The following is an 18,667-nucleotide window of genomic DNA, read 5'->3' on the forward strand; positions in this document are numbered from 1 at the left end:
AGGAGGATTTGCGACACTGTGTCCTGGAATCAATTTAGAGCATATTATTCCAACAAGTATGGCCAGGAAAGGCTTTCGTTGGATATTAGCGTCGAACTGTGTGAGCACTTTGTTTGGATCAGGATGCAAAGGGGTGCTGTGGAAAGTTTGAATATAGATAGAAGGTGGATATATCCCGGGCGCAACGCACTCTTAGACCGGACTAGAAGAGATCGATGAAATGCTTGTCGAGCCCAGCGATGATGAAAGTCTCACTTAGTTGGGCGGCAATTGCAATGTACCCGGCAAAAAAAACCCGTACTATACGCGAGAAGTAATCATTGGCAGCGCAAACTAGACTGTGTAAAATGGCGACAGAGGACAGCACTCGGTGGGGACTAACCTTGATGGCCATGGTAGCGGCGCCTTCTCGTTTTCTCGGACAGGTGTGATAGTAAAGTCGCCCTTTTGTGAAAACAGGAGTTTCCTGACAGGTTGGAGGACCAGAGTGAATGCGCTTTCGAGATGGACAGCGTTAGATATGGCATCAACGACAGGTTCTCGCTCTCTGGTAGCATATTGGCCATACAGGCTCACGCTGTTTTCATCCTCGAGCTCCAAGAATCGCATAGTATGAAGGGTCTGTCGCATCGACTCGCAAGAAACATCGTCAATATCGGAGTCAGCCACCGTTGAAGTCAAATACTCTGCCAGTCTAGGGAGGAGAGTATCATCTAATCGGCTTAGGAGTGGTCGATCCGACGGAGACGTCAAGATGTCATGGGTGGTATAGGCAGCCGTTGTCGCCCCTATGTACGGATCTGGCCCGAGGAGAGGTGGGAGAGGAAGGAACGTCAAGAAATCTCGAATGTTGGCGGGAAAGGCAACCATGGTTGAATAACGGATAGCAGAGACGGGTCGAGGCAAGCTACCCAGGATTTCAAACTCCGAGTGTTTGCCGAGGTGTAGCCGACCGCGTGAAAGCGTGTACCGTGTTCGCGCCGTTGATCAATGACGTATTTTCGATCGTCCAAAATCAAAGAACTTGGAGTGTACGACAAAATGTTTATCTAACGCAGATCCCTCCAAACTGAACCAAATTCATATATCATATAACGCCTAACGGGGGGTCTGAACTGACAATTCAGCACGTCAAGGAAGGCTTCAATATTTTGGCTCAGTAAAGCTATTGGTGACATATAATACTCCTCTCTAGTCGTTCTGCTCCCAGAATTTCTTGTCATGCCAACAGTCCTCAAATCATATGATTTCTCCTTCCTATGCCATCATCCAAGAGGTGTCTCTACTCACCTGATGATTCCACGGTGCTATAATCCACCAACGCAGCTTGTGTAATGCTTCCATCATCCCTGCCGAGCCGAACCAAATGAACTTCAGCTAAGCCCTAATGCCTCACATGGGTCCATGAACTGACAGCGGAGTGAACTTCCCTAACGCCTCACCTTAGGTGAACTTTTGGTCGTAATGGTACACTGGTGTGATTTCTTCAGCAGTTTGCGTCACGTTTCATGGCTCAAAATTACCATGTACGATATCCAAAGTTTCATTCGCCTGATTCATTGTTCTTTCCCACACCTTTAACACTCGAAAGAGTTATTCATGTGCAGTAATATCATACACTTACTCGACAACTACTGTCTCGAAACTTAATCACCTCCCTATAGCCTTGTTCCATCTACTCATACAGGAATATCCATTACGATCTATCATTCGAGGTCAGCAAACACTTCACTTAAAATGCGAAAGAATCGCTCACCAAAACTCTGGTCCCTTTCACAGGTGCACATACCCCGCCTCCACGTTTCTTCGTCCCGCGGACAATGCGTGTACGGGAAATGCTCATATCCAATCTCATCAAAGAATTGAATCTGATCTTTGCTTGCAAACAAAGCGGCAGCTATACTGTGCACTGGGGCATCACCCCATCGTTCGTAGTAGAACCCACCCTGGGCCTCGAGGTAGTCAAAAAACGCCGTGTATGCCGTCCCTCGCCAAAAGTTCATATCTGCGATTTCAAAATTGCTCCAGACTGCCACAAGTGTGAGCGATGGAAAGAAGCACTTGAGCGAAGAACTTACAGTGGCAGAGATTATATGTCGTACCGCCGTCGTCCGAGAGGAAATCTATCGCGTTGTTCTCTGCGACGAATTCGGGGTGCAAATCGACGAAATCTTTGACGTGTTTCCATAGCGTGGGTATCGTCTTTTTGAATTCGTACATCGTGATCGTGAAGCCGTAAATCTTCTTGTGCTCCTCCATATACACAAATGGGTCAAAGTTTATATCACAGTGAAAATGGACGTTAGGTCTGTCATCTAGTAAGCATCATCGAAATCCAAGCTGATATGAGCGTACTCAATTCGCCAGTACCAGCGGTACTTTTTTACAAGGTCATGCTTAAAGAAGAAACCCGAGTTGAAACGGCACATATTCCGGTAGGCTATGCTACCTATCTCGCCATTTTTAGCATGGATGTATGACACAGAAGAATGAGTGATATACCGCCATAGATGACTCTCTGGGACACCATCTTATTACGCGCCTGTGTCGCTTTATCTTCATCTATCCAGTCCGGCTGGAACCAATGGTCATGGGGTATCAAGCCAAACTCCATCTTCGCAGAAGTAAGCACAGAGACTCGTCTGCAAGAAGTTAGTCGGATAGCTTATAGAAGTAGAGAAGACTCGCCTTTTGAAATCATCAGTAAACTCTACTTCGTTCAGAAGAACGTAAGGGTAGTTATACCGTCGATTGAATCTGGCTTCGATCTCGCGGATGCTTCCGATTATCCTTGTGAGGTCGCTGTTTCGACAGAGGATAACGAACGCCGCGTTGGCACGTTGTCCGGGTGCGGTTTCATTCCGAAGATTCGATGGTGTGTAATATTTTAGTGGAACAAGATTCTTGTCCACGAATGCTGGCGTTTTACTCTCGCCACGAAAATGCGACGCGATATTGTTGAGTGATGTTATGCGGCCATACTCCTGGTGCGTGAAAGACAGTATATAATGAAAACTTATCTGCGATACGAAAATAGTCAGTGAATATGCTTCATGAAAGAGAAATACTGCGCACGATAGCACTCAGGACGAGATAAAGATATCGCGATGCCGTATTCATCGTCACCAGCTTGGGATAGCTGGGAACAAAATTTTACGAGACGTGGTGTGATGGAATGCCAGACAATGTCGGGCAGGAGAGCCTCGACACCATCGAGCTACAGGTACTGCGCAATAGTTGCGCACCTGCGGAAGCTCGTAGATTTGTTATTCAACTTATGAGCTGCGCCGCATAGAAACATAGCCTTGAGGGGCCCCATCCATGATATCTGATGAAAGAACAACACTCTGCTACACGCCAATAAGATTAATTTAACAAATTTTACAGCTGCTGCCAATGCACTCGCAAACCAATGATATTGACATTTTGGTGTCAAAGACGCGAATGGCAACGATGGTGCTGTTTTTCAAGTTCTACTTCGCGTTTGTTCCAAGCGCGTAAGCTCGACTTGAAAGGCATGTGAGTAGTTCAGCGAATGAAAGGATGTTGTAGTGGACCAAGTGTTGATCAAAGAAAGGATTGCAATTGGACCGTTGTCGTGGGCGGATTTCAGCCAATGGACTCGGACCGCCATCCGCCGTCATTTTCACAATGATGCCACCTCCACCACGACTTGGCTGGCTCTCATTCTTCCTTTCCGCCTCTTGCAATCTTGCAAATGTATTTTGAAGGAATCCTCGACACCCTGCGCAACCTCGGCACCTTTTTCAAGCAAGCCTGGTTCTCCGGAAAGCCTCGGTGGACCCCAGCCCAGATGACAGACTTGGCAGGAAAAGTCGTTATCGTAACCGGTGGCTCGTCGGGGATAGGAAAAGAGATTGTCAAGGTGCATTGCTCACTTCATCTTACGTGCGCGCTGAAATTGATTGGTCCCCAGGAACTGCTGCTTCACAACGCCAAAGTGTATCTTGCCGCTAGGAATCCAGAAAAGACGGCGAACGTTATCAAGGAACTGACGGAGGCCACTGGAAGAACAGCCATTTTCTTGGACCTGGATCTTGGAGACCTGAAATCTGTCAAGGCCGCTGCTGAGAAGTTCCTTTCGTATGTATCTCTGTATAAACTGCTGCTGAATGTTTCTCATGTCTGTATTGCTTTAGGAACGAGAAGAGTCTCGATATCTTATTCAATAATGGGTAGGACTATGATTGATGCGCTGGCTATCGTCTGCTCATCAGTATCGCGTGTCAGAGGCGTGATGCTAGTTCCACAGGACATGCTCACTGTCCAAGGCTACGATTATCATTTTGGCGTTAATGTCCTCGGTCATTTTTACCTCACGAAGCTGCTGCTGCCAGCGTTACTTTCAACAGAAGGCAAAGCCCGTGTAGTCACCACCTCGTCCTCGGCTATCTACCTGCCTTTGGGGAGCAAGATCCTGTTTGAAACGCTCAAGGATGGACCATCGAGAAAACGCAAGTCCCCGTCGTATCTGTATTCTCAAAGCAAAGTGGTAGGCACGATTCGCTGTGTTGATACATATGCACCCATTTATTGCCGACAGTGCGACGCGATGTTTGCGCTGGAACTAGCGAGGAGGTACGGGGACAAAGGAATAGTATCTATTAGCCTCAATCCTGGAAACCTCAAGACAAATCTCGACCGGCACGCGAGCTGGTTCAACTCGATCGGTTTGGTGAGCATCGTTTCTTGTACCCTGTTCTCATACCGACACATCTACAGTGGTTCTTGCTCTTATGGCCGGCAACTTGGGGCGCATGGACATCGCTATGGGCTGGCACGAGCCCAGAAAACGAAGATGCGAACGGGAAAGTACGTTTCTTCATGGCAGCTCTCTGACAAAATTTTGCTGACGCACGGGTTAGTTTATGGTTCCGTGGTGTCAGGAGGGTGCGATGACCAAGACAAGTCGAGACCTAGAAGTCGGCGAGAGATTATGGGCTTGGATGGAAGACCAGGTGAAAGACGTATAGCAGTTCCAATATCGTGCTACTCTAGGTGGAATTGCCAAATCTCAGTCAAATGAGTTCATAGCCATTCGTATACTTAGACTGGGAAGTCGTATTCTCATAGGTGATAGATATGCGCGAAGTCGCCATCAAGGTGGAAGATGCCGAATACCGCTATACTTAGCCTGATAAACCGGTTTTATGAGAAACGCGGAAGTCAGTGTATACAGTCAATCCTCAGGGTGACATATCTTCGGAAAGGATCACCTTTTCTATCCGATGTCATCGGTTGACCAGTGACCGATGGAACTAGGTAGCGCACCGGAGCGCTGGAAGGAGCGTGTCCCCAATTGGTGTCGCGCATTAAATAGATTCCCACCATCACTGGGGAATAAAAGAATAGCCCTCATGATGTTATAAAGACACTCGTTTGACACGTCTTTCTTAGCTCGAAATGGCCGGAGGCTCACTCAACGGTACTTTTGGCGCCTTCCTTATCGGTGTCATCATGTCTTCATGGTTCATTAACCTCTGGATATATTCACCCGTATTCTGATCTCCTTGTATATCTAGCTTGTTTGGTGTAACCTGCACGCAGACCTGGTATTATTTCACTCGCTACTCTGACAGTATCGCCATCAAGGCCTTGGTAAGCATTATAATCCCTCCTCTCAGCCACCCTGTACTAATAGACTCGCAGGTCTGCACTATATGGTATTCGTCACTGCTAATCAGACACCCAATTCTTATGGGTTTGCATAGGATTTTGGAAGTCATCCATGTGGCTTTCACTAGCTATGCCATTTACTATTATGTAGTACTACATTATGGGAATCCACCTGCTCTGGCTGAAATCCCGGTGGTATGGTGAGTACCACAATTTTCATGGGGGAGTGAGACTCTAATCCATGTTAGGTCGGTATCTGTGAGTCTCCACACCTGTCTGCACGAGCGCTTACCTATATACGCCATCCAGCTCAATATCGGCGTGACGGTATGTGATTTAACACTGTCCTTAGCTTCTTCAAGCTGTCCCTAACGAGAATGATTGTAGGATCTCATTACTTTGCTTGTCTACTTATTTTATGCTCGGCGGATATATTATTGTTGGCGTGATCCTTTTTTTCCCAATTACCGCCTTCTGATACGTTTCATGCAGTGTCAAATCACAATGTTCCCCTAGTGGCCATCATCGTGAGATTCCTATGATACGATTATTCTCCATCACTAACCTTGGAATCAGATTGTTCTCTCGATCTGTCGCTTGGGTGAGTCTCTCGTACTCTTTTTTCTATCCTCCGTAACGTAGCCTCTGTCTAGGAACTAGCCTGGGTGCGCATTTGGGCCGCTCATATAAAGGATGCTAATCGGATGCTTGTTCCTTTTCTTTTGTCTTTTAGGTGTCACCGGCTACAGGTTAGGACTGACAGTGCTTCTCAGACATCCCCGTCTCATTGTCATTTTCAGCATATATCTCAAGTACTTCATCCTGTTTGCACGCCCCGGCATGAAAGTAAGCATCCACCAGAGTTGTTCTTGAAAGTCCATATTTCTCTCCATTGCATGACAGAACCTCATCAGGACTTCCTTGATTCTTCATGTGGTGACAGATCTCCTGGTTGCCGTATCACTTTGTTATTATCTCCACAAGAGGCGCACGGGAATTAAACAGTATGATATTCCACACTGCGGTTTATCCGAACTGATTAGAAGGAAAATGGCATTACAGCACCAACACGATGATTAATAGACTCATGGTCTATGCGATTCATAACGGTCTTATAACTGCGTAGAGGCATATCATCTTCCTATGTTATCGGTTGAGTAACAGATCCATCTCCAGGATTGTGGATATCCTCGTCTTTGCCTTCGTGAGTTACTCTTACCATCTCTGCGTTTCTTCATAGGCTGGAATTACTCAGAACACAGCCTACCCTGACAATCTCGTATATCTGTCTGTTTATCAGATCGTTGCAAACTGTACGTTCAACCTGTCTATTCCACGTTCTCGAGCTAAAAATACACCCCATCCCAAGTATATTCAAACTCCTTCCTTGCTACGTTCGTTGCATGATTCTCCATGGAATCGTCCATCCTTACAATCTCACTTCAGATTGAACGCCCGTAGACGTACCAAACCGAACAATGATACTGACGTCGACATGTTGAGTCTATCCACCTCCGGTGCCCATGATATGTCCTTCGAAGATGCCCCCAGGACCAACACGACCAACTTGGTACTGCGTTCCTCGTTATTTATTTTGTCCTCACGCTGATCCTGTCATTGAAATATTCTAGCGGCACATTAATATTACTATCTCATCCACTGTGGAGACCATGGGAGATATGAACGGGACCTCTTCTGTGAGTGCGTGTATAGTAGTAACCTTTGCTTATTGACCGTGTTCATTCGAACCACAGACTGAACCTGGTTCCAAAGTCGTAAGCGTCTGAAGAAAGAGGACACGGACGTGTTTTTTTCATCCGCTGCTTATTGCCTTCGCTTGTTTACTGTCGCACTCGAAAGATCCTGCAGCGGAAACGGTGAAATATCAGCGATGCCTTGGAAGCGCTTCTTCAGTATGGCTTCAATGTGTACAGGAATCGTAGTTTGGTCGAGACATACTTGAACGTCCAAGAGGCGCATACAAGAAGAATGAGAAATTGTCTTGATTAGAATTAAGGCCCCGAGCGCCTAGCAAGAGCGGCAAGAAAATGCAGTTCGAAAAATTCCGGCTGGCATGCGCTAAATACTAGTTACCGGAGGAAGATAAATAAAGTATAAGGATTGGTTGTATGGAACCGTTCTCGGCCCGATGATGTGGGTCGCTGCGATACGAATAATGCAAGGCCAATGCCAGTATCGTAGACCGGCACAGGACAGAGAACAGTGGGATTATGTGGATTGCGGCACTGTCGCTAATACAGACGACGGTCTTGCAGTGATTGGACCATGGAAGTTGTACGTATTGCCAGCATTATGGAAGCCATGCTATGATGACATTCTGTATGGATTGACACATGAGCCAGAAACGTATCCGAGAGCAACGGAACTCTTACGTTTTCTCAGCATGCTCCTGTAGCTATGCTTTCGCATTCTCCAAAACCTGAGCTCAAGCCACCTCAGACGGAATGGCAGGTAACGTCATCCCAAAGAAAAAAGTCATGCACAGCGGCATCCTTCTGTACGTCGACACCTCCATCGCTCATCTGCTCAGCAAGTTGTTCGCAGGTGAGATACGGTGACCATAGCAGACCAGTCGGATGATGCCCAAGGAATCGCAGATTCGCAATCACGGCTGTCGAGAAGGAGGCTTCAGGAGGCTTCAATATGGACGTGGACTCCAACGCCACTTTCGGCTGACATAGGCATCTTGGGTCTTCCCTTTCTGCTCCATTATCATGCCCGATTATTCGCAATACCCAGCCAACGGAAAATATCTCACCGACGACGAGGATTGCACAAGTCGCGTCAAAAATACGAATTGCTGATCCAGACAAGGACGATGGCGCTTTCAACACCGTGAACCGCATGGAGGCATTCATCTAGCTCAAGTGTATGGGTGCCTCTGGCCTATCGCCTCCAGAGGCACGCGCCTTGTCCGACGAGGAAATCATTGAGAAACTGCGCTATGCTCTGTGGGATTCTCAAAGGATTGACGATCTCTTTCACGGAAAGACCTACCTCACCGATTCCAAGCTAGACGTTACCGCCCTCCCCGCCTGCATTTCACCCAAATGGAAAACATGTCCGGGGCTGCCAACAGAGCTACTCCGGACATCACAGGCGCGTGGACGGGTACAAAGGCGGTAATGAGCAAGGCCTCGTTGGATATCACATGAGAAGGCGGAAAGGACACCCCTTTTGTCACCTATTTCACCCACAACGACCATCTGCTTCTCATGGAGATCCTGGACGTCAAGCAATGTGCTTGGCCTGAACCTTCCGACAAGGTACTCATCGACCTCGACACGTTTTGTAGTCTTGTTAAATTCCCTCACAGTTCTTGAAGCAACTCAAAACCGCTCAAGAGACCAAGTTTGGCCACTCCTCGAATGGTCCTCTCGTCCCAGTGATGCAAACACCCAAATTCCCCTTGATGCTCGTACGGTACTCTTATATGGAAGGACGCCCGAAGGTGAGAACTCCACTGATGACATCTCCATCGGCTAACAAAGAAGCAGGGCGGTTCCCAGTTCTCCCTTTTCCTCGAATCCAACATCAAGAAGAACATGCCTCGGGTGTCCGCCAAGCAAGTACGCGAAAAGCTCCAGTACCGTATGCAATGTGGGGAACAGGTGCCAGAGGCCCATTTGCGGATATTTGCTCGTCTTCTGTCAAATAACTCCGAACTCCTTTATGCGGAAGGACTTCAGTCGTACTGGAAACGGCATATCGCAAGACGCGGTTAAAGAGACCAAGATCAGCTTCTTTGTTCCTTGTCTTCGACTGCGATGGAGGTGGGTTATTATCAGCACCTGACACCGCATCCTGACTCAATATTGCCCTACCAAGAGTCCTGGAAGAGATCGAAACTGGAGTTCCTAATCAGCAACTGGGAACGACCTGTCAAGCTCGCGGAAAGACAGCAAAGAAGCTCACGTGCAATTCGTTGGTACTCATGCTCTTTACGTTATCCGTTAATAATACTGACCCTTCGATCTTTTAGGTGTAAATCAGTGGTAAGCGTCTCCAACACACTGAGCATCACAACCGTCCTCACGCCTATTCACAGTATTATCGCAACGCAGAATGCAACAAGGCCGACTGGCCACGACGCAAAGAAGCATGCAAGACGTTTAAGCGCCTCTTGGACAACCCATCAAGTTCCCCCCCGGATAAACTCTACATCCCTGCACGTACCTACGTCGACCTGACACTCGAATGCGGGTTCGCCGTGGACTAGGAAGCCATCAAGTATTCCGGCTCCACGTACGTAGGCGACTCCATCCGGAATGAGTACGGGGACGAGAGATTCCTCCTACGGACGCAGATGCCTGCTGTACAGCCACGAAGGGGGAAGGTCTAAGGGAGAGAGCATCTTTTGCTTTGACAGGCGGAGGAGCATATTGGTAAGGACCTCTCCGGGGATCCACCCACGGTGCGGGAGCGAGGATGGCCGCCGCGGATCCCGTTCCATCCACAGGGACGTAAGCGCTATACGCAGGTCATCAAGGCTAAGGGTATACAGGGACAGCTCATCTATCTATGGGCTAAGCGCGCGGGAGATGCGGTGGATATTGAGTACGTGGAATTGAGACGTGACTACTTGGATGCGTGCTAACTGATTTGACAGTCTTGTGGATGTGTCCGACCAGAGAAAGATATGGTGGAAGTGAGCAGAGGGCGACGACGCCCTCATACTGACAAGTTTCGTTTCTGATGAATCGATAGGTAGCAAATCATTTGTACTCCAGATGCTATGTCCCAACCATGCTTACAGACATTCTCATAGATCTTTCAACGTCACCCTGAAATACAAGCGTAGCTTCATCCCCCATTCTCACCTGGCAAGCTGCTTTACAGACACTCTCGGAACTCGTACTTGTGTATCCCCATCCGTTCTAGTGCAGTGTACCCGTTTTGCGGAGTTGAAAACAACTCGCTAGAACGTCCATGTCACCTTTTCCCCGGGAGGCCATCTTTTAGCCCAAAAGATTCGGACACCGAAACGGAAACTCCCTCCCGCCTCCGTCAAATCGTCCAGATGATCCTGCCTTGCTCGAGGTCGGATGAGTCAAAAATATGGGTTTGCCATCTTTGAGGCCAGGGCGCTCGCTGACTTGACGTATCACCTCTTATTTTTGTCTGGGCGCGAAATTTCTTCGGTCTCGTCGGATACTTCTTAATCAAGGTGCCAGACTCGGATATTCAAGAAAGATATCGTGGAATCGAACCGAGCACGCCTCGGGCGTGCGACGCCCTCACGTTCTAAATGGTAACCAGTAACACAGGCTGACCCAATGTCGGTCGGTCATTTCCAGGTGGTAAGCGGGGCTAGCTTTTTGCCAATTCGCTCAGTACGCTCGAGCGTAGCGCCGATATCATGAGCGCTAGTCGTCGGACTTTTGATTTCCGTGATTATAGAATAGATTTCACGACCGCCTTGCAATGGCGCCCCGACGCATCTATATATGATGGCAACGGCCTTAACGGTTCATTTACTTGTGCTTACTGGAAGGAGCATGCTCATGGTCTAGATAATTAATTAGCCAAGGTAATACATTCGCGAATTGACCGCCCATCAGAGTATTCAATGAGTCACTGCTAATTAGTGGTCGGTCCGGATGCGATTCAATTGCTTCTGTCAACATCGATATCGGACATTCCACTGCCATTGCTCCGCCGAAGAACGCTGGAACGGTCTCTGCATCTGATAACGGTCGAATGCGATGCAGCGCGTTACTCGGGACAACACAAGGATGGAGCCGATGTATTCGGAGAAATAAGAATGCCTTGGTGAAAACATAGGTGTTGTATGGTACGGTAGAGCACAGAGAGGGGATACGATACTATGGGAGCCATGATACAGTGAAGAACAACAGCGAACGATAAATAACGAATATAGCGTACAAGTAGTACCTGTCAAAAAGCAAGCAAATTATAAGTATGTTACGATGAGGCACACGACTCGGAGACTCGTTCAATATTTCCAATGAAGCCCCGTTGTCCTGCCAGAGGCGGTTCGTCAGATGCGCCCGAGCGACAGAAGGAAAAAAAAAAAAAACGCACCTCTGCTGTATGATACTCCCTAGGCCTGTATATCGATAGACAACATATGTAGACGCGGCAGCCACCAGCGACAATGCTGCAATGACTTTGTATAGGGCCTCCCTCCTGGCTGAGGGGTTCGTCTTGGGCCAAACTTCCGATGAGGTGAGATCTGGGTGCTCGTAGATTTCGAAGGCTCCGCGCATCATGGTTGCGACAGGAAAGAAGGAGAATTAAAATTCGCGGCCGCGGTAATGGTCTAGGCCTTGGCGCTGGTACCGTGGGAGGTGGCAGTCGCAGGGGGGGTGATAGTCTGTACGTGCGTGCAGACGGAGTGCTGTTATATGTGGACGGTCGACAATAATTGTCGAACACGTTACTGTTCGCCGCGGAACATTGACAGTGAGACAGTTACCTCTGATCGAGGCCCTTTTATATCCTTTGCCTCTTTTTATAGTAACCAACGCGACCCTGGCCTCGCCAAGTTGCCCAAAAACGTGCCTTACAAGAAACATATGATCCGCCTACGTCTCAGGATTTACGTCGGCGTAATAGACTGAGGTAAATAAATCCGATTGCGGTGCTATCTGTTCGTGCGAATCGTCCGGAAACAGCGCTAATTCAACCTTCGAATACTTGTAATGGAGGTCGCTGTGATAAGGCAAGGAAATCAACGTACGGCGAAACATGAACGCCGGCCTTACCTGCGCTTTGCGTCATTTCTATTTTGTATCACCGGATCTGGCCGCCACCGAACGAACAATACATGTTTGGAAAAATACAAAATGTGTAGAAACGAACAGTTCTCAAAAAGAATGACAAAAAAAGAGCATCCATATGGTATATGACGGAAACCAAACAAAGAAACTAGAGCCAGAAGATACACAGAACCTCCTAGTCAGCATTAGAACAAACACACAAAATTACTCGGGAAGATATGTCTGCCCGGTTGCGATCGAGCATCATCCAGTAGATGGCCGCTCCACCAACCATCTTCCGGTGTAGCTGTCACAGCAATGACATCCCCAGCTTGGAAATCAAATTCCTCGTCGATCGTAGCAGTATAGTCATACAGAGCTTTCACTGCAAAAGGGTAGGGCATCACGTCATTAATCAACTACAGATAGTGAAAGTAAATGCTCACCATAGAACAAAATAGGATTCTCTTCTTGTGGAGGCGCAGGAGGTGGCGGGGGCTGAGGAGAAGGCGACCGTCCATACATAGGAGCAGGTTGTTGATATCCAGATCCACCTTGCACATGCATCTGCCGTCCAGGGGCAGGCGTCCCATTCGTATAATAACCACTAGCAGCAGATGTAGCACGTTGCATGCCATTTTTCCCCGCGTTACCATACACTTGAGGCTGAGGCTGGAATACTTGCTGCTGCATGGGAGCTTGGTACTGCGCAGGAGGCGGCGCAGAGTACTGCATTTGGTGATAAGATGTTGTGACTGGAACCGGGGCCGGGGGAGGTGCAGTATATCCAGAAGGAGGTCCAGGGGTATACGTTGGCTGCACCGGAGGTGGTGGTGGAGGAATGACAGGTCCCATATTCATGTAACTGCTTCGTCTCTGCACGGGTTGAGCATAAGAAGGCTGCTGCTGCTGAAGCGGCGGGGGTGGGGGTTGTTGAGGAACCGTGGGCCGTTGCTGCTGGTGCTGGTGCTGCTGGTGCTGCTGATGCTGGTGTTGGTGTTGGTATCTTGGAGCCATATCGTCGTGAAGCACGCGTCCAGAAGGATCTAGGGCGATACCGACCTTGTTGGGACTCGCCGAACGCTGGATCGAGGGTGCTGGTGGCGCAGGGATATATCCAGGTGCTGGACTGGGCCCTCGAGACAGAGGTTGAGGACTGTTGCTTCGGGATCCATGTGCTCCAACGCCAGTATGGCCCATTTGGCTGGGTGGTCTCCCGAGATTCTGGAATTGCTGCTGACGTTCGGTCGAAGGTGACGGAGAGGGCGCGCTATAGCTCCCACGACGACTAATAGACTTTCGTTCACCAGGAAGAGACTGATGATAATCCGTGAGCACGCCTTTGATAACTTCCGAATCTGAAGGATCAAGAGAGTTTCTGGGTTTCATGAATGCGGCTGTTGGCGGGTTAGAAGGACCTGGACTGGGTGACACAGGTCGCGACGCGGTGGGATGGGCGCCTACGACCATCTCCGCAGAGTTGCGATAATCACGAGGGGCCGGTGAAGCAGAACTTCCAGGTCTGGATGCCGGGGAAGCAAGAGTTGCTTGTCGTGAAGGCCCACCAAAGGCCTGTGAAGTACCTGAACTCTGGAGAGGAGGGTCGGCAGCGCGGGGTTGGGGATGTTGTACATTTTGCGGTGGCTTCCACATGCTGTTTCTCCTCGTGCCTCCTTGTGTAGACACAACATTGTTAAGCTCGGCAAGAGTTTTAGCCAATGGATCCTCAGTATCAACGTCTTTTGATGGACTATGATTGTTCACGATGGATGTGGACGACCCGCTTTGCTCCTGAGGGTCCCGAGATACGTCCACAGGGTAAGCATTATTACCAACTTTCATGAATGTCTGCGCATTGGGAACGATTGATTCCGCCATAGGATCTTGAGGAGGTTTCCGTGACACAGCGGTGGATTTCCTATCCACGTCAGCTTTCACTGGTGATGAAGTGCCGTTGATAGACGGCACGTTTTCGTTTGCCTGCCTGCTACCTCCAGCACCCAACCCAGCTATATTGACCTTTGGTTCTTCTTCAACGACTGGTGGTGGTGGTGGTGGTGGAGTGACCGAAGACGTCACACTGTGCCTACTGGGCTGTCTCTGTAAATCATCGCGCTTCGACTTTGGGGGATCGTCTTCGGAAAGTTTATCGCTGACTTTGCGTTTCTTGTGCGGTCGCGCCACACGAACGAAGTCTGCAACGTGGAAGGTAGGATCGGATGAAGAAGAGGGAATGGTATTAGGACGATTGTAATCGATGATCGCGGGGGTGTCTGGTATTTGACTGCCAGTGCCGTAATCCCGAACGAAGTTCTCCATATCCCGCTCCACCTCGGCCTCCTCCAGGGCTACCCGTAGTTTTTCACATGACTGTTTATGGAATGAGAAATCAGAGAGGGACAACATAAAGCACGAGAAGACGCACATTATCGTCGAATACGCACACAGCGGAAACGACATTGGCAAATCCCCAAAGACTGTCTTTGATAAACTCGAGCCTCTCCTCTTCCATGTCCTGACAGGAATCGCAGAAGGTTTTCCAATCCTGCTCCCACTTGGCGGCCGTATCAGCATAAGCCTTTGAGAAGTTTACGTAGTCGCGATTATTGGCTTGCACCGTCTGCTTGGCCCGTTCTAACTTAAGTGTGATCTTCTCAAGCTCCTTACCCTGAACGAGAGTGCTTTGGGCAGTGAAAGAGTTGATTCGAATGCAGTCCTGCTCGTACTTTTCGCGAGCCTTGTTGACATAGCCTTCCTGCGCCTGCTTGGCCTTGAATGCCTTCTCTATCGGAGCCTGCCAGTTCTTCTTATGTGTGCCTTGGTCCGTATGGAATTGTGCAGCCTTCGCCTCTAGCTCTTTTGAAATAGTATAGGAAAGCCTATTATGGAATTTTGACTGGTTTTGGGTTTCGAGTACGACAATTTCCAGGCAGTTCCGGATATCGCTGCGAGCACTGTTAGGTAGATTACTCGTATCGATGGGCGAGGTGCCTACCCTATTTCATCTTTGCCTAGTGGATACTTCGCCAGCTTGGCCAGTCGTTTCGCGTAGTCATCCTCGATAGCGGCGCTAGTGAGCAGTGAGCAGACGACCAGCAGCATCCGGCCTGCACATACCGTTCTTTCCAAAAGTTTCTCAGTTCCTCCATTGTTCTCATGGCGCCTCGCATCCTCGTAAACAGCACACCGACACCGATGTCGTCTACGCCCCAGAAAGTGTTACAGAAGTCGGACGTCCGTTCACCTTGTGGCATTGGCGACATGGTGCGTACGTATCTGCCCAGCGATGTCGTCGACGGCTGCCTGCTAACCGTCATCGTTGTCGACAGATCAAAGAAAGGCCAATGAAATTGTGCCGGTGGTGGTGCGGAACAAAGTTCAACTGGCGCCTGGGCGCTGGGTTCACGTGCCGTGGCTATACCAGGTAACTAACAGGCATATATGTCCTTCGACGTCCTCCTCGCTGTATTCCTTCCTTTGGTCATCCTCTTCCTCATCTTCAGAGTATACCCAACATTGGCGTGGTCCGACGTCTTCTTTCTCTTCTCGCCGCTGTCGTCGGCGTCACGCACAGAGGCTGGCATCTTCTCGCCTCAACATGCATTTCATTCCTTCAAACGGTACCGCCAACTCTCTATGCACGAACTTTCTCGCGCACGCTCTGCCTACGTAGCGCTTGGAAGGATGCACAAACGGATTGGCTATAATATTGGATACCCAGCCAAGCTGAATGCCTTTGAAAACTCCATAGAATCGAACGGCCAAATTGCGGACGACATTGCTCGGCTTGCCGCTGTCGAGTACGACTTGCGTGAGTTGCCGGCACACAACGTCAGCGTGGGCTCGGGAGACCTGTCGAGGGTACGCGAATCACTCCGGCATTTCGTGCGCGACTGGAGCAATGAGGGGGCCGCAGAACGAAAAAAGATTTTCACGCCTATTCTCGACGTCCTTGGCGCCGTCGCACCAGGTGAACGTGCTGGATATCGAGTCCTTATCCCTGGCTCAGGGCTGGGTCGGTTTGCCTGGGAAGCGTCGCAGCTGGGGTTTGACACGACCGCCGTCGAAATGTCATCCTTCATGAACTTTGCATTCCGTTTCTTGCTTTCGCCGCAGACAACATCCTCGCTCAATCAGCACAAGATCTATCCCTATGCCCATTGGTTTTCGCATCAAAGGTCGAATGACTCGCTATTCCGAGCAGTCGAGTTCCCTGATGCCCTACCCAGGCCAGATGGAAGTCTGCGTTTGCTTCAAGACGACTTTCTAGAGCTGCCAAAAGACCAGAAATACGACTATATCGTCACCCTTTTCTTCATCGATACGTCTTCCAATGTATTTGCGACTTTGGAACACATTCATACACTGCTGAATCCCAACGGTGTCTGGATCAACCTTGGGCCTCTCCTATGGTCTTCGGGAGGCGCCGCCAAGTTGGAGCCAAGTCTAGAGGAGCTGCTGCACGCGGCACGAGAGATCGGTTTTACCTTTCCGCGGGACTGCCCTGAAACCATTGAATGCGAATACACCAGCGACCAGAACGCCATGATGCAGTGGATATACAAGGCCCAGTTTTGGACCGCTAAAAAGAAATGGTTGGCAGAGTCTATCGTTCGCTAGTTTACTGTCTCTAATCTTCAAATAGACCAACTCAAAGAGGAGGCTCAATTTTGTATTTCGTCACATGACGGTGATTACTGGTACTGTGACCCAAGAGTCTGACCAGGTCTCACCTTGCGTCCTTAATAGGACGAGCCGCTGCGTGGATATAAAATGTGCCCGCAACGCTTTCACCGCAACTACCATCACCACCACCACTACCATTCCAATCACTCTAGCCTCAACCCCCTAAACATGGGTGTCCCAGACTTCACTTACTACAAAGAACACTTTGAACCTCTCGTCGCGCAATCTACCCCTGAATTCCTATCATCCTCGCTGCCGGACCCGCCTTCCGATGAGACAGTTGACAAACGCACCTTTGCGAACTTGAATACCGACCCTTATCTCGTCCTTGAAATCGTGTCAGAGGATGAGGTAGAGGTCAACAATGAAATCCGACGTATAGTTGGCTCCAAGCGAGTAGCCAGGCATCACCGTAGCGAACACCCTCACAAGACACTCCCTCTGCCTTCTACGCCAGCGTTCAGTTTCAAGTGCACGGCTTCAATGACGCAGACGCCTGACGCTGATGGCAAGGTTCGTGTTCTGTCCAAATGTCCTGACGTCTAACACGTGGTTTTGCGCAGGAAGTGCGGGCTATGCCACCCCAACTTCCGGTTGACGCCTGTAATATGAAGTGTGATTCTCAACCGGATACCACGACTCTCTCCTTAGCTTCACCGTACCAGAGTGATCAGCCGCATCTTCGTCTTGATGTAGACATGATCGATATTAACTGTTAGAGGATCTTCATGATTTTGAGCTTGAAATATCCTTCGTCTTGTTCTAATATCCCCCAGCTTTGAATGCAGCACCGATGTTTTCGTATGATTTATAATGCCTTAATGACAGTACTTATTCAAAGGCCAGGTTCGAGTATTATCTGTATGAGCCACAATACTATCTTGCCATACCAATAGTTGTTTCAGGCACCAGTAGCAATTTCCTTAAAAGTCACGGACGAAACTTCTCGAACTCTTCAGGAGCACAGAGTGGGGAGACCGCTTTTGTTGACTTTCTACATACACCTCGTGTAAAGTTAGATACCGTCCTACACTCTTCACTCCTGGATTTTAGCAAGGATATCCGAATCCCTGAATAAGAAATATTCCTACGTAACCCAGGTCTCAGTCATCCATGGACACAACAAATTGGATTCAACAAGACGCACCTCTTCGCCGACCTTGATGGAGTTGCCTCCCCATCCAGGTAAAAGGACTCTGTCTCCCGCCTTCACCTGTGTGGGCACGATCTGGCCATCTTTATTCGGTGCACCGGGGCCAACGGCGATCACGGTAGCCTCTGGTAGGGGAGTGGTCGTCGACGACGTAGGCAAGAAGATCCCGGTTGAAGTTTTCTGGCACAGAAATATCGCATCAGGCTCCAAAAAAAAAAAAATAAGATTAAGAATGCTACACACTGTCTCGGGCTTGAACCTCTGCACTAATACTCGGTCAAGGAGAGGAACGAGAGCTTTGATAGATTTAAAAGTCGCCTGAGCAGCCTGTATGAAACAAAGCATCAGTCATCGTCATTCGCTATCGACAACATGCTTGGACTTAACATCTCTGTAGCAGGTGGGAAAACAAAGAAACAGAGAGGAAGAAAAAGTTCGTGTTCAAGTT

General features: G+C 49.1%; 10 protein-coding genes across 10 annotated transcripts; 5 read left to right on the plus strand and 5 right to left on the minus strand.

Moving 5' to 3' along the window:
- Window positions 1-40: 40 nt before the first annotated feature.
- On the minus strand, window positions 41-870 carry BT62DRAFT_928708 (uncharacterized protein; the record flags this gene model as incomplete). Its single annotated transcript, XM_043185565.1, has 1 exon — window positions 41-870. One exon carries the CDS (start codon window positions 868-870, stop codon window positions 334-336), a length of 537 nt encoding a protein of 178 aa, XP_043043439.1. The 3' UTR covers window positions 41-333.
- A 768-nt stretch (window positions 871-1,638) lies between these two features.
- Window positions 1,639-3,495, minus strand: BT62DRAFT_928710 (glycosyltransferase family 15 protein). The gene is made up of 8 exons (XM_043185566.1): window positions 3,407-3,495; window positions 3,076-3,350; window positions 2,689-3,020; window positions 2,503-2,642; window positions 2,356-2,449; window positions 2,079-2,308; window positions 1,757-2,029; window positions 1,639-1,703 (listed from the first exon to the last, which is right to left on the minus strand). Exons 2-8 carry the CDS (start codon window positions 3,118-3,120, stop codon window positions 1,651-1,653), a joined length of 1,167 nt encoding a protein of 388 aa, XP_043043440.1. The 5' UTR covers window positions 3,121-3,350; window positions 3,407-3,495; the 3' UTR covers window positions 1,639-1,650.
- Window positions 3,496-3,645: 150 nt separating this feature from the next.
- Window positions 3,646-5,146, plus strand: BT62DRAFT_928711 (NAD(P)-binding protein). Its single transcript, XM_043185567.1, has 7 exons — window positions 3,646-3,886; window positions 3,938-4,104; window positions 4,161-4,196; window positions 4,252-4,513; window positions 4,565-4,696; window positions 4,744-4,833; window positions 4,887-5,146. The coding sequence occupies exons 1-7, from the start codon at window positions 3,719-3,721 to the stop codon at window positions 4,992-4,994; spliced, it is 963 nt and encodes a 320-aa protein (XP_043043441.1). The 5' UTR covers window positions 3,646-3,718; the 3' UTR covers window positions 4,995-5,146.
- Window positions 5,147-5,221: 75 nt separating this feature from the next.
- BT62DRAFT_944549 (uncharacterized protein) lies at window positions 5,222-7,642 on the plus strand. Its single transcript, XM_043187918.1, has 18 exons — window positions 5,222-5,489; window positions 5,544-5,619; window positions 5,671-5,837; window positions 5,886-5,895; window positions 5,947-5,964; window positions 6,025-6,076; window positions 6,130-6,164; window positions 6,214-6,238; window positions 6,291-6,302; window positions 6,371-6,386; window positions 6,438-6,483; window positions 6,541-6,641; window positions 6,700-6,759; window positions 6,814-6,841; window positions 6,893-6,950; window positions 7,007-7,031; window positions 7,084-7,207; window positions 7,269-7,642. Exons 1-18 carry the CDS (start codon window positions 5,425-5,427, stop codon window positions 7,368-7,370), a joined length of 1,020 nt encoding a protein of 339 aa, XP_043043442.1. The 5' UTR covers window positions 5,222-5,424; the 3' UTR covers window positions 7,371-7,642.
- An 887-nt stretch (window positions 7,643-8,529) lies between these two features.
- Window positions 8,530-10,906, plus strand: BT62DRAFT_1002268 (uncharacterized protein; the record flags this gene model as incomplete). Its single annotated transcript, XM_043176834.1, has 13 exons — window positions 8,530-8,769; window positions 8,826-8,924; window positions 8,975-9,109; window positions 9,156-9,227; window positions 9,277-9,431; window positions 9,487-9,582; window positions 9,641-9,653; window positions 9,707-9,830; window positions 9,882-9,973; window positions 10,028-10,215; window positions 10,268-10,306; window positions 10,498-10,720; window positions 10,826-10,906. The coding sequence occupies 13 exons, from the start codon at window positions 8,530-8,532 to the stop codon at window positions 10,904-10,906; spliced, it is 1,557 nt and encodes a 518-aa protein (XP_043043443.1).
- A 241-nt stretch (window positions 10,907-11,147) lies between these two features.
- BT62DRAFT_928718 (uncharacterized protein) lies at window positions 11,148-11,642 on the minus strand. Its single transcript, XM_043185568.1, has 2 exons — window positions 11,545-11,642; window positions 11,148-11,483 (listed from the first exon to the last, which is right to left on the minus strand). Exon 2 carries the CDS (start codon window positions 11,438-11,440, stop codon window positions 11,279-11,281), a length of 162 nt encoding a protein of 53 aa, XP_043043444.1. The 5' UTR covers window positions 11,441-11,483; window positions 11,545-11,642; the 3' UTR covers window positions 11,148-11,278.
- Window positions 11,643-12,586: 944 nt separating this feature from the next.
- BT62DRAFT_885899 (uncharacterized protein) lies at window positions 12,587-15,697 on the minus strand (the record flags this gene model as incomplete). The annotated part of the gene is made up of 5 exons (XM_043182856.1): window positions 12,587-12,765; window positions 12,827-14,750; window positions 14,806-15,325; window positions 15,376-15,450; window positions 15,498-15,697. 5 exons carry the CDS (start codon window positions 15,695-15,697, stop codon window positions 12,587-12,589), a joined length of 2,898 nt encoding a protein of 965 aa, XP_043043445.1.
- A 124-nt stretch (window positions 15,698-15,821) lies between these two features.
- BT62DRAFT_886029 (N2227-domain-containing protein) lies at window positions 15,822-17,000 on the plus strand (the record flags this gene model as incomplete). The annotated part of the gene is made up of 1 exon (XM_043182862.1): window positions 15,822-17,000. The coding sequence occupies one exon, from the start codon at window positions 15,822-15,824 to the stop codon at window positions 16,998-17,000; it is 1,179 nt and encodes a 392-aa protein (XP_043043446.1).
- A 234-nt stretch (window positions 17,001-17,234) lies between these two features.
- On the plus strand, window positions 17,235-17,785 carry BT62DRAFT_917500 (uncharacterized protein; the record flags this gene model as incomplete). The annotated part of the gene is made up of 2 exons (XM_043184044.1): window positions 17,235-17,579; window positions 17,630-17,785. 2 exons carry the CDS (start codon window positions 17,235-17,237, stop codon window positions 17,783-17,785), a joined length of 501 nt encoding a protein of 166 aa, XP_043043447.1.
- A 206-nt stretch (window positions 17,786-17,991) lies between these two features.
- On the minus strand, window positions 17,992-18,667 carry BT62DRAFT_944558 (chaperonin Cpn10). The gene is made up of 4 exons (XM_043187919.1): window positions 18,606-18,667; window positions 18,463-18,546; window positions 18,214-18,399; window positions 17,992-18,153 (listed from the first exon to the last, which is right to left on the minus strand). Exons 1-4 carry the CDS (start codon window positions 18,606-18,608, stop codon window positions 18,103-18,105), a joined length of 324 nt encoding a protein of 107 aa, XP_043043448.1. The 5' UTR covers window positions 18,609-18,667; the 3' UTR covers window positions 17,992-18,102.

This window comes from Guyanagaster necrorhizus (assembly GCF_019112545.1).
Source record: "Guyanagaster necrorhizus MCA 3950 unplaced genomic scaffold BT62scaffold_5, whole genome shotgun sequence".
NCBI classification, from domain to species: Eukaryota; Fungi; Basidiomycota; class Agaricomycetes; order Agaricales; family Physalacriaceae; genus Guyanagaster; species Guyanagaster necrorhizus.